We start from the raw sequence: 14196 nt of genomic DNA on the forward strand, positions 1-14196 counted from the left end.
AGGATTCGTCCGGGCCTCAGCCCGGAAACCCTAGTTGGCCTACGGGCTCACTCATTAAAAAAAAATTTACCGAAAAAAATAATTAAGTTTTTAAATGTTTTATTTAATTAATTGTATGGGATGAGCCCTAATGATTTTTATTTAAAAAATTACAAAAATAAATGATTATGATATCGAGTTATTTTAAATGGGACATTGGAATGGGCCCTTACTTAATTAATTTTTTCGATAAAAATTAGAAAAATTAAATAATTTGATATTGATTTATTTTTCTAAGGGACATAAGAATGGGCCCAATTGAATCCATGGGCCAATATGATTGGGCTCATCTTGATTTACTTTACAGAATCAAATAGGAAACGATCAATCCGAATCAAACCATTCTTGCATGCTCTTGCTTGTTTATTTAATTACTATGCCATGCTTGTATGCTATAACTTAGATCATGTATCGTATGTGAATGGTTGTCATGGGCTTTCATTCATTAAAATTGTCTAATTGGATTAGGATAGTTAATTAATGAATGAGTTGAACGGATCGGACAGCTTTGTCACCAAGCCGATAAGTGGCTAAGCTGAGAGGTACTTAAGAAGACCTAGTGTCTCACCTTCTCTACTGGGAGATTTTCCGTGATGGAATACTTTTAGGATAATCAAGACTAGATGTCACAAATTCCTAATCACTAAGCTATATCGAAACATCTGTTTTTAAGGGTAGCTTAGAAACACTCGAGTTTTTAATATGACTTAGTTAACTCGAGTGGATCACCTAGATTAAAGTTAATGCTAGGAAAATTAAAATACTGAAAGTATATTGAGTCGTAGGTCTCCAACATTGACACAACACCGTGAGGATGAAAGATCCTCTCTTGACCGGCGGTTTTCTAAACATGGTGGCCAGTTCCATTCGGAAGGGCTTTTCTGATTCCAATACCAAGGTTGTGTCTCTGACGATAGGTGGGAGGGTTGATCTCTGCGTGTACTAGTTACGCTAGTGCGTATGAGCTAGATTTCTTTCACTGAAATGTTGGGTTGACTCATGCATGAACCAATCGGTGGTTGCTCATGTGGCCAAAGATTCCTATAAAATTGGTAGTTAGTAAGCATAGTTATGAAGGTACATGTACTATGATTGCTCACTAATCTGAGATGGTTCTCATGTTCACTAGGTGCACTCCGTTACGTCACCAGAGTGAAACGGACTGTGGCTATTAGTCGAATTACCTTGGAATATAAAAACTGGGTTCTTTTGATTAGTATTTTATCCCGTGCATGTTTGCATTATAGTTTTTATTTCCTAAATTATATTGATAGTTGTTTCTTTTCATATTGTTAATAAATGTACTTTTATGTTTTTAGTAATCATGTCGAACCCTATTATGGCCCTGTTGTCGAAAGACGTCATGATTGGAGATAACTTCCCTAAGTGGAAGTCGAATCTCAACATTGTACTTGTGAGTGAAAGCATTCGCTTTATCCTCACTGAAGACGGACCTCCTCTTCCTGCTCATGGTGCCTCCAAGAACTTGAGGGAGGACTATGACAAGTGGACTACTGCCAATAACAAGGCGGTGGCCTACATGCTCGCAAGCATATCTGATGCGTTGCGAACTAAGATGGAAGGGAAGGAGACCACTGTGGAGATCCTTGACTCGTTGCAACAAATGTTTGGGATGCAAAGCGAGCAAGCCCGCATTGAGCTCACCCGTAAGTGCACTAGCACTAGGATGACTGCGGGAACTCCGGTGAGGGATCATGTCATGAATATGACTAACTACTTCACCGAAGCTGAACTCCATGGGGCACAAATGGATGAGGTTACTCAGGTGGGAATAATCCTGAATTCCCTTTCGAGTGACTTCATACAGTTTACGTCCAACTACATCATGAACAAGTTGACGTATGGACTGTCTCAACTGTTGAATGAACTACAGACTTTCGAGTCTATCACTCGACATGGGAAGAACAAAGGGTCAGCTCTCTATGCTGACAAGAGTTCTTCGCCTAAAACCAAGAAGAAGTTGACTTCTGGTGCTGAGTCATCTAAGGCACGTCCGAATACTTCAAAGGGGAAAGGTCCCGCTAAGAAGGAAAGGAAGAACTTCAAGAGAAGTGGAAAAGGAAAAGAAAAGAAGCGAGAAAGCATTGGTAAATGCAACCACTGCAACACTGAAGGCCATTGGAAGAGGCATTGTCCTTTGTACTTGGCTGAGCTTGAGAAAAACAAGAAGAATGCTGGTATTGTACCTTAAAATTCATGATTAAAGATATCCTAAAAATGTTTTGAGGATAATTATTCATGAGCATACATCTTTGCTTGTTGCAGAGCAGATCTGATGGAGCACACATGTGTAGACGAGCTTGCTGAGCAATGTCGGATTCAAGCCCGAATTGTAGAGAAGCTCATGCTCCGTTTGAAGATCTAATTTCCCGCTAGTTTTATTACTTTCATCTTTGGATTTATTTTTGAACATGGGATGTGTCATTTAATAATCCAAGGTTTTCTGGACTGTAGCCTTTATGGTTATTTAAGAAATGATGAATCTTTCTTTCTTTATGTTTTATTACATTATTTATGAACACATGGTTGTGTCCTTAAATATTTCCTTCTATAATTGAATGTCTTGATTGCTTTTATGATATTTGGATATGCATGAATGCTTATGTTCTTATAAAAAAGATATAGAATATGAAGGTCACGTTTTTTCGTTCGTATGTTATATAGAAGCACAATAAATAAATATAAATATTATCTCTGTTAGAATTTAATTAGCTTTTATTGCTTCATTAAATTCTTATGTTGAATATGTTTTATTGTTTAAGAACTATTTAGAGCTTTGAAAACGTCTAAATAATTATTACCATTATTCGACAATGACTTGTGCGAATAATAAGTAATAAAGGAGACACAACTAAGAGTTAGTGTTGATGATGAATTAAACTAGTGGAAGCTTCCTTAATTGGAACATAATCACTAATATTCGTATTGATTGAGTGGGAGCATCCTTGAATGGAACCTAGCCAGTCTAGATTTATTGATTGAGTGGGAGCATCCTTGAAAGGAACCTAGCCACTCTAGATTTATTGATTGAGTGGGAGCATCCTTAATTGGAACCTAGTCACTCTAAAATTCAATAATAGAGTAGGAGCATCCTTAGCTGGAACCTAGCTACTCTTATTCATTGACTTAGTGGGAGCATCCATAAATGGAACCTAGCCACTAAATAACCAATATTATTGAGTGGGAGTATCCTTAATTGGATTCTAGTCACTATTGTTCAATAAAAGAGTGGGAGCTTTCTTTAATGAAATCTAGTCACTTATTGTTCAATAAATAGCAACATCCTTCATAGGATTAAACCCATCATTGAAGATGGCATCCTTAACCGGAATGTATATGCTATTATTCAATAATTAAAGTGGAAGAGTAATCAATGATTACCTTGCCTCATAAATCAATGAATTGAAAGAAATGATAATTTTGAATTATCTTGTCGTTAAAATCAATAACCTAGTGGGAGCATCCTAGAATGGATCCTTGTCACTCTCATCAACAATTAACTTTCCTTAAATGGAAAGACATGATCTTGAGATATCACTCTCGATCATACTAACTTGTCTGAAAGTTATTAGCCCATATTTAATAGATCTACTTGTTAAGCTATTAGCTTAAAGGAATAGAGAGATCTATAAAAGGATTAATGAAATGGTTTAAGCTTTAATAAGCTATAAGGTAAGGGATTGAGCCCTTAAGGAGAGACATCATCATCAATGATACTCTTCGTTGTGATACAACAAACCACTTCATTAGGGATCTTCAAAATTGAAGATGAACTGTCATTTGAGGATGAAGTTCCAATAACATAAAGACATGGATCGAAGTAGTTATACTACTAAATCTTTTGAAATATGAAAGGTAGATCCTAAGTACTTAACAAACTAGTCATGATTGTACATGGATGTTTGTTATAATCGATATTTTGAGAATGATCGATAAGTGAAGCTCCTAAACAAGTGTCATGAATAAAGTCATTACTATTATAGTTCTAGACATCATTATGACACAAATAAATTGACTGAGCTAACTATTTCTAAAATTAAATTTAGAAACGACATGCTCGTTCCATTATGTCTCAAACATACTTATTGATATAAGGTATTAGCTCAATGTTGAGGCTATCAACATTGTCTTTAAAAAAGACTAATAATTAGACCTTAGACAATGTCGTATTTCCTAGAATAACTACATGTGTTGTAAACACTGTAATTTCTGGAAATAGTGAGATACTTAGTTATTTAAATATAGTAAATCCTTAAAGTCCTGTGTATATATTGAATATGAACACGACAAACAAGGATGAACTATAAATAACCAAGTAATGGAAATAGGTCAATAAAGTTCTTATTTAAACACGTTCAATAAATCACACTATAGTAAGTGGTGATGAGATCAAACCATGCAATGGTGCAACCTGTTTTGGCACCAAAGGGATGTACACCTTGATAGGGAGACTTGTTATCTTTAGATATAAAGTCTGGTGTATAATCTAAAGGTATGCGAAGTGTTAATTTGTTCTAAAGTAAATTTATATATTATGGACAATTTGACTTGACCTTAAATGGTAAGTCAAAGATCACTTGCAAAAATGCATGAACTAGAATAATATGAAAATGAGACATATGTCAGATCGACATAAATGATAGAGTATAGATAAAAGTGGGAATCCATATGATGGGAATCTCAATCCTGGGTCAAGGTCTAAACCGTCTACAATGATGGCAAAGAATTAAATTGGCTGAAGGAAACTTATCTTCTCTGGTCAAAGTGGGAGATTGTTGGGAATATTGCCCACTTGAAGATAATGAAGATAATGATTACTAAATTCGATAATAAGATTACTTTATTAGCATTATATGATTAGTGGGTTGAGTTCTAAACAATTAGAATTAATAACAACTATCTTTCGTAGCTTCTGTATCTAACTGAGTCACGTGCTGGGCACCTGAGTTCGGGCGGTGTGCTAAAACATGGTCGATGACTGATATACGCCTGGAAAGTTATATCTAAAGTCATTTATGTGGAACACATAGGTGAAGGCTGATCACTATGTGGGAACACTCTACACTTGTGGTAAGTATACGACTTGGACAGGTCTTGGTTGTAGATGTGTCGTTTAAGGACCGTTACGACACACTAACCGAGGCCACTATGATGGTCACAGTGAGACTTGATCTAAATCCTGAAGTGATCATGGACACTGGGTTATGTTACTGAGCTCTTTGACTCATTCGCTAAAAGGCTATTCATGCTAATCACAGCTTATGTCTTGGGAGTTTTCTCAGAGCATGATTCGAGTGGGAAGTGATTTACAGATACGGAATCCAGCCTTCCTGAAAGAAGATTAATATTCACCCACCTAAGGGTTGATTCCAGAACCGATAGATTGCTAGCACTTTCGAAGTAAGTAACGTTCGAAAGAATCTTTCGCTGGGGAAGCAACAATGCTTAGGGCTGATATGTATCAAGAAAAGTATAACGGAAAAATTGACTTCTCTTGACACGGGTTGAACCTGGAGGATCTTGATCACGAACTGACTATATCAGTGGACACTCGTCACGATGAGTAAATATAATTCTAGTATAAAGGAGAGTTCAGTTTTGGCTTACAAGGTGGAGTATTTGACCAAGATTAGACGACTCGATGGACAAAAGAGAAATGACTATTTCGTCTTTTTCATCGGATTTGTTAAGCTTCTATTACTAGGTCCATAGTCCCCGATTCGGCTCTGATAAAGGCGGATAAGAACTTTCGTATAATAATGTTTATCATTATTAATCTCACTTGCTGTAATTGTGATTGACAGCATTAATTCTGGAAAACGGGTATTCGCAGAATTAAATAAATATTTATGGTAGAATTGTTTATTTATTGTTTGATCAAGTAAACAATCAATTATTAATTATTTGTTTGTTGTTGGACCAAGTAAATAAATAATTAATTGGGTTTTAAGCAATTGAGCCTTGCACAAAATATGAAAATCGGATTTGGGAATTTTCGGCACTAGGGTTTGCGCGAATTCCCCCTTGGCCGTGTGCCTAAAATTCGAATTTTATAACATTGGTATTTACCAATATTTTCTCTTTAGTTGTTTAAATAAAGGAGAGAGAAATATATAAGATATTGTCCTATATTTTCTCCTTATTTAAAGGAAAGTATTTAGGAGAATATTTATCTCACTAAATAAATTATTCTCTATTTAAATAAAAGAATAATATCCCATAGATATTGATCTGATGGATGAGAGAAAAGGTAGGATTCACTTGTTGAGATCCAAGGGCATAGATTTAATCCACCAGTGTGAACACAATAAAAGGAAATAAAATATTCTGGAAGATTCCATGAATATCTCTTTTTACTACTATAAATAAGGGTTCATGAGAAGGCAAAAATTAAGGATTTTAACCTAATAATTTCGTGGCCCTCCCTTGGCCGTGTGAAATTTTCTCTCCCTCCCCTCGGAAATTCGTTTCCATTCTTAGTAAAATAAGAGAGAGATCTCGAAACACCTAGTTTCGTGATCCAGTGAGATAAAGACTGTGCTCACTCATATTTCTTATTCGTCTCGGAGATTACGTTTTGGAAGACTAAGGTGTCATCCTCGAGCCCTTCATCAAGACGACGCAAGGAGTACGCGATTGGATTGGAGCGTTCTGTAGCTGAACCGAAAATCAATGTAAGTACTCGTTTACTCTTATATCGGTTGCTTGACTTATATGCTCTCATGAATTAAATTAATTAAACATAACTAGATCTTGTTAATTATAACCATAATTTAATTAGCTTATGATCAGCGTAATTAATTATTTTCCGCATTAATATGGTTATATGGTGGAATAATCTCAAACGAGTCGCATCGGAGCGATCGTTCGTGTTCGATGCGAGCTCGATCCACCAACAGTTATGACCACGAGCGTCAATTTGCGAGATCTTTCCTATTTCGATCCTAGAGAATTTGTTGGCGTTTCTGAAAAATAATTAGCTATGCAAGTTAATATTATTTATTATACAGTTAATAATATTAACTGTTAAAGTTAGTGTTATTTACCAATTGATTTATTGGACAAAAATATAAAATTTACTTTTGATGTGATACTATTTACATCGTTAAATAACATTATTTATATTAATTTTGTTGTTTGGGGTATTACTAGAATATTATAATATTGTTCCAATAAATTAACTACTTCCTTAAATACATTAATAATTTAACTATAATTTAAAAGAAAATAAATTATTGGGGTTAAATATTAAGCCCACTCTTTTTTTGATTATATATCTTTTAATTTAATATATTTTTTAAGATTTTATTCAATATATAAAGCTTAGAAACTTTGCTACTTTAAGTAGGACAAGTGTCGTGTCAGCAATTATAGCTTATAGCTATAAAGGTGAATGATGGTAAAATAAAAGATATAAAGTGAACAGTGAAAGGCATGACAAGTTGCCAGGGTTTGAGACCACGTTCAAGATAAATGGGTCTGCAAAAATGCTTAAAGAAGACTGCATCTCAGTACTCCAGTAATATACAACAAATAGAAAAAAACTAAATAAAATAAATTGTTACGACCAAAGTATCTCAAAAGCAAACATTATAATATTGCTTATTGTAATTGGCCACGTATACGAATTTATTGATAATCTGTGTTCCGTTTGAGGTATACTGCAATATTTAACTAACTTTAATGGCATTATGTGCCGTGTGGTATAATGTTACCGCGAGAATAAACAACAACAAAAAAGTATCTCACGATATACTTCAGCAACAAATAAATTAAAAATATATTTTTCATACATAAAGTTCTCGTATATAAATTTAAAAAAAATAGAATTTCATAATATTTCTTTTTTTGGGCATTGACATCTTGGATAAAAAAAAAAATAAAAAAATAAATAAAAATAAATAAAAATTTGGATGCAAACTTTTGTAGATCTTCATCTCAATGGTAGTACGTATCCACCACTAGTGCTAGTCTTACCCTTAGCCCTTAGGCGAGTTAGGCCCACATCTAAGGCTCCAACATTTTAAAAACAATAAAGACAAAAAAAAAAGAGATTTATTAGTATCTGATCTTTATTAAGAGGAGAGATTAAAATATTAGATAAATTATCAATTTATTTTAAAAGATAGTCAATATTGATTAAAGTTTCAAAATATTCTTTCCATACCCAAACACCCAAACACCACACCCACACTCAAACACCACAGCACAATCTTCCTCTACGATCTACCGGATCTTCGCCGGAGACTCGCTGTCGCCGGCGCCAAAGAAAGAGCTTCGGACTCGATCGCCACCGCCTCGTGTCCGTTTCGGAGAAGCTCACACCGAATCTCCCCATCGGTGATTCCGAGGTTGATTTCGACGTGGTTGTCGCTCGGGTCACCGAATTCGGAGTAAAATCACGTGTCGAACTCGGAGGCGGCGGAGGCGGGGCCGGCGCACGCGACGGTGGAGGTGCGATTTCAGATTCTAGGGTTTTTCATTCGATAGTTAATCGAATTAACTGTTACAGTTAATCTGATTAACTGTCTATCATAGTTAATCTGATTAACTATCACAGTTAATCTTATTAACTATGACGAACTTCTTCCGAAAATGATTTCGAATATCGACGAGTCTCGCGATTGCGCCGATCCGACCGTTCGAAGGTCGCAAGTTCAGTTCTGCATATTAACAGTGATAGTTAATCAGTTTTACTGTGATAGTTAATCAGATTTACTATGAAGGTTAATTCGATTAACTATGACGATCCTCCTCCGGAAACGATCTCGAACATCAGCGAGTCATGCGACTGCACAGATCCGACCATTTGTAGGTAGGGTTGAGATTTCGTTGTTTGAAACTTTGATGAAAACTCGGATTCCAGCGCCGGAGACGGCGGAGATGAAAGTTAATAAGATTTATTGTTGTTCTTGTTACAGTTAATAAGATTTACTGTTGTTCTTGTTACAGGTAATGAGATTTACTATTTTTCTTGTTACCGTTAATATTATTTACTCTGAAAGTTAATAATAACACTCTTAAGAGTATTATTGGAATATTTGAATGTTATTATAATAAATTGACTGATAGAGAAACAATCTAGAGAGAGAAATGAATGAAGATGGGTTTCGGAACGATTTTCTTCATTACCATCTCAGTGTTAATGAATAGATCTTTTTATACAAATACAATCTTCAGATCTAACTTGTAACTAACTTCTAACTCTAGTTACATTAACTCTAACTACCTAACTCTAGTGTAGTTTAATCTAACTGACGCTTGCTTCTGATCCACGTAAGCTGCTCATTCATGTGAGTATCTTCCTGCGCACGCTAGCGTCCATCTTCATTTTTGCGCACACTCATGCCAGCCTAGCTGTCCTGAGTGATGCTGATGTGGCAATCCTAGTGACCTTGCGTCACTCTCCTAATACCCCCCCCCCCCCCCTTCAAGTTCATGGTACTCAAGCTGAACCTTGATAGACTTGTTCTGAACTCTCTCCCTGACAAAGTACAGATCAAGCTCAATATGCTTTGTCCTCGCATGAAGCACTGGATTAGCCGCCAATAGTACTGCACTAATGTTATCACACCAAAGAACTGGCAGTTGAGGAGAGCTGATATGCAGTTCCATCAGTAAATGTTGTGTCCATGTAACTTCAGCCACAAGCGACGCAAGACTTCGATATTCAGCCTCAGCAGATGATCAAGCAACTGTGTGCTGCTTCTTTGATTGCCAAGAGATTGGATTGTTCCCTAAGAAAAGTACATGACCTGAGGTGGATCTTCGATTAATGGCATCAGACCCCAATCTGCATCACTAAAGCCACTCAAAGTGAGTGCTCTAGATGGATCAGAATGGCGAGTGAAGTGAAGACCATGATCCACTGTGCCAGCCAGGTATCTGAGAATCCTTTTTACAACCTTCCAGTGATCCTCCAGCGGTTGCTGCATGAATTGGCACACTCTATTGACACTATATGCCAGCTCAGGTCTAGTAATGGTGACATATTGCAGTGCTCCAACTGTACTTTTGTAGAGGTGAACATCCTCAACTGGATTGCTGCCATAGTCCAGAAACTTATGTCCAGAGGTCAAAGGGGCTGAGCATGACTTGGACTGGTGCATTTTAGTCTTTATCAGGAGGTCCTTGATGTATTTAGCTTGACTCAAAAAAATCCTTCCTCTATTTTCTGAACTTCTACACCCAAGAAGTAGTTGATATCACCTAAATCTTTAAGTGAGAACTGCTTGTTTAATTTGATAATCAGATCATGAGTGGCACTCTCATTGTTCCCTGTAATCAAGATATCATCCACATAGACCAAGATGTAAATTTGTAAGGTTGGTGTGTGTAGGACAAACACGGAATGATCTGTCTTTGCACTTTTGAACCCTTGACCAATGAGAGCAGAATTCAGTTTATCAAACCAGGTTCTAGGTGCTTGTTTCAACCCATATATAGACTTGATGAGCCTACACACAGCTGTTGGCTTACTGTGATCTTCAAACCCAAATGGTTGAGACATGTATACCTCTTCCTTTAAGTCCCCATTAAGGAATGCGTTGTTCACATCTAACTGGTGAACTTTCCAATTTCTGTTGATGGCTATAGACAAGAGAATCTTGATAGTGGCAGGTTTTGCAACAGGACTGAAGGTTTCTGAAAAGTCAAATCCTGTTACTTGATGAAAACCTTGAGCTACTAATCTGGCCTTGTGCTTGTAGATAGAGCCATCTTGATTTTCTTTAAGTTTGAACACCCATTTACAGCCTATTGGCTTCCTGTCAGGTGGCAAGTCCACTAATCTCCAAGTGTTATTCCTCAGTAGAGCCAAGTATTCATTAGTCATAGCTGTCTTCCATTCTTCATGTTGAAGACCCTCCTTGGCTGTTGCAGGTTCTCTAGTTAGTAGATATGCCTTTGGCTTGTGAATTCCATTTTTGGACCTTGTGATCATTGAATGACTATTTTGTTGTGTTGAACCTGGCTGATCATCTGACACTTGGAGTGGAGCCTCAGTTGCAGGAACAAGAGCTCTTGAGTCATCTGGAACCTGACCTTGATCATCAACATGTTCAGACAGATCTGGTGAAGTAGGATTAGCATAAACATTATATTGATCATCTAGTTCAGTCTCAGTTACAGGTATGGACACTAGAGGTGTTGGCTCTGGATGGACTAGGTGAGGAACATGGACAATTGGTTGATGAGATATGACACATAAGGGAATTGATGGTTGAAACTAGGTTTGTGGAGATTGAATCTGTGGCTTGAGAGGAATAGAATCAGATTTGGCATAGGGAAACTGAGTCTCATCAAAGATTACATTTCTAGCAATGAAAATTCTCCCTGTTTTGGACATACACTTGTAACCTTTGTGACATAGGCTATACCCTAGAAACGTACATGGTTTTGACTTGAAATCAAACTCATGTTTATTGTAGGGTCTTAGATCAGGATAACACAGACAGCCAAATGTTTTGACGTTAGTGAAACCAGGATTTTTCTTGAACAAAACTTGTAGAGGAATTTTGTGATCCAGGACAGAAGTTGGTAGTCTATTGATTATGAAAACAGATGTTCTTACAGCTTCATCCCACAATTTGAAAGGTAGAGAAGCATGAGCAAGTAGAGATAATGCAGTCTCTACTATGTGTCTATGTTTTCTCTCAGCAAGTCCATTTTGCTCATGGACATGAGGACAAGACACCTGATGAACTATACCAGTTTCAGCAAGAAAAGAATTGTAAGCTTTGAATTCACCACCTCTATCTGATTGTATGGCTTTGATTTTGACACCTAACTGTAGTTCTACTAGAGTTTTGAAATGTTTGAAGGAGTTTAGAGCTTCAGACTTTGCTTTTAAGAGATAGACCCAGGTGTACCTAGAACAATTGTCTACAAAATGGATATAATATTTGTAACCATAGGTAGATACAGTTGGTGAAGGTCCCCATATATCAGTTTGTATCATTTCAGGTGGTTTGGTAAAAACAGTTTGTGATTTTGAGAAAGGAAATTTATGCAGTTTGCCAAGACAACAGGATGAGCACACAAAATTTGGCAGTTTATTGATATGTTTGATGTTATAGGATTGTAAAACATACTTGAGTACATTTTCTGAGCAATGACCTAGTCTTTTGTGCCAAATTTCAAAGGATGGTGTTGAAGATGCTACATGACAGGAAACAGCAAAACATTTTGGTTGATTGAACACACTTGGACTTCTATGTGATGACTCTATGTGGACTTGATTTTCAGTAACCTGGCTTGACTTGAGATTTATTTGTGTAGAATTAAAGACATAGATGCCTCCTTTGAGTTCACCCTTCATGAGTGTAGCTGTGCTGGTGATGTTCTTCACAAAACACAGATTTGGACCAAATTCAAAAATGACATTGTTATCACCAGCAAACTTGGAAACACTAAGCAGGTTCTTGGTAATTTGTGGTACATGTAGCAGTTGCTTGAGATGTAAGGTTCTAGATGGTAGGTAATGAGACTGAAATTTAGATTGACCAACATAATGAATATTTAACCCCTTACCATGGTACTCAAACTTGTTGTTGAGATTTCCCCCGTCGGATGTTATGTGGTTAGTTGCTCCTGAGTCCGGAAACCACTCTGAATCATCTGAGGTTGGAAACCAAGCAGATTCTTGGACATTCTGAGCAGAGGCATTCATGGAGTAGAGATTGGACTCATCAAAGAATCCATTTCCTGAGTGACTTGCAGAAGCATCAGACTGAACAAATTGATCCGGATAGACTTGCATATGAGCACATTGCCTTGGATCATGTGATTGTTGTTGTTGCCTTGTTGTTGAAGTTGTGTAGGTCCTGAGAAGGATTGATCAAATCGATAGAAGCATTGCATCACCAAATGTCCAGTTTTGCCACACAACTGACATTGGATTCGATTTTGCCAGGATCCTCGACCAGAATTGAAGCCTTGACGACCTCTTCCTCGTTGTTGTGCGCCTTGACCACCTCATCCTCTGTAACTTTGACTTCCTCGACCATCATAGCCACTCTGATTAGGTAATCTCCATGGTTGAGAATGAGGATTGTATGAAGCTTGACCTTGATTGTTGTTGAAGAAAGGTCTCCTAGTCTGTGATCTAGATCTTGCATAATTCGCCATTGTATTTGACAAACCTTCAGTTTCAGACTGCTTCTTCTCCAACATAGCTTTATGAGATAGCAGTAGTGCCTCTAGATCATTTACTGAGTAAGGCTCAACTCTGAGATTGATCGAGGATACAAAAGTCTCATATTCACTTGAAAGACCTTCTAGAATCACATCAATGTGTTCTTTGGAGTCTGTCTTGTGACCTACAAGCGCTAGTAAATCAATGCAGTTTCGAATCTTCAACAAATACTCATTGATTGAGTTATCTTGTTTCCTTGTGTTCCTTAGTGCAGTTCTATACTGAGAGACCTTAGCTCTTACTTGAGAACCATAGAATTCACTCAGATTCTTCCACAATTGCGCAGTTGACTCACAATTAATCATACGAGAGACCATATTATCACTCATTGACACAAATAGCCATGAAAGAATCAACTTATCTTGCTGATCCCAATCCAAATACTCTGGATTGATCTGATATGCTCTTTCAGCCTCATCGGAGATATATTTCGCCGGAGTTCTGTAGGACAATGACAGATAATTCTGAAGACGATGACCTATGATTGCGAGCTCGACTTATCTCCGCCATGAAATGAAATTCAGTTGATCGAGCTTTGACGCGATTGGATGATTGAAGACGATCGGAGTGAAGCGACGATTACTCTGATCCGATTCAGAGGTCATTCCTGAATCGACCCGCTCTGATACCATGACAGAGAAACAATCTAGAGAGAGAAATGGATGAAGATGGATTTTGGAACGATTTTCTTCATTACCATCTCTGTGTTAATGAATAGATCTTTTTATACAAATACAATCTTCAGATCTAACTTGTAACTAACTTCTAACTCTAGTTACATTAACTCTAACTACCTAACTCTAGTGTAGTTTAATCTAACTGATGCTTGCTTCTGATCCACATAAGCTGCTCATTCGTGTGAGTATCTTCCTGCGCACGCTAGCGTCCCATCTTCATTGTTGCGCACACTCATGCCAGCCTGGCTGTCCTGAGTGATGCTG

General features: G+C 37.1%; 1 protein-coding gene across 1 annotated transcript; it reads right to left on the minus strand.

Annotated features, from left to right (window-relative positions):
- Window positions 1-10210: 10210 nt before the first annotated feature.
- LOC149401021 (uncharacterized) lies at window positions 10211-13887 on the minus strand. Its single transcript, XM_089610581.1, has 6 exons — window positions 13796-13887; window positions 13203-13696; window positions 12954-13153; window positions 12592-12790; window positions 11770-11943; window positions 10211-11223 (listed from the first exon to the last, which is right to left on the minus strand). Exons 1-6 carry the CDS (start codon window positions 13885-13887, stop codon window positions 10211-10213), a joined length of 2172 nt encoding a protein of 723 aa, XP_089466707.1.
- Window positions 13888-14196: the final 309 nt, after the last annotated feature.

Source organism: Urtica dioica, chromosome 4 (genome assembly GCF_054948205.1).
Source record: "Urtica dioica subsp. dioica isolate 48M chromosome 4, U.dioica_male_clone48M_v1_H2, whole genome shotgun sequence".
Classification (NCBI taxonomy): domain Eukaryota; kingdom Viridiplantae; phylum Streptophyta; class Magnoliopsida; order Rosales; family Urticaceae; genus Urtica; species Urtica dioica.

Coding starts and splice junctions, on each gene's coding strand:
- LOC149401021 (XM_089610581.1), bottom strand. CDS start 13,887: ATGGTATCAGAGCGGGTCGATTCAGGAATGACCTCTGAATCGGATCAG. Junction 12,791..12,953: donor CTGGCAAAATCGAATCCAAT/GTCAGTTGTGTG, acceptor CAATTTGTTCAG/TCTGATGCTTCTGCAAGTCA. Junction 11,944..12,591: donor CAACAAGTTTGAGTACCATG/GTAAGGGGTTAA, acceptor TCCATTTTGTAG/ACAATTGTTCTAGGTACACC.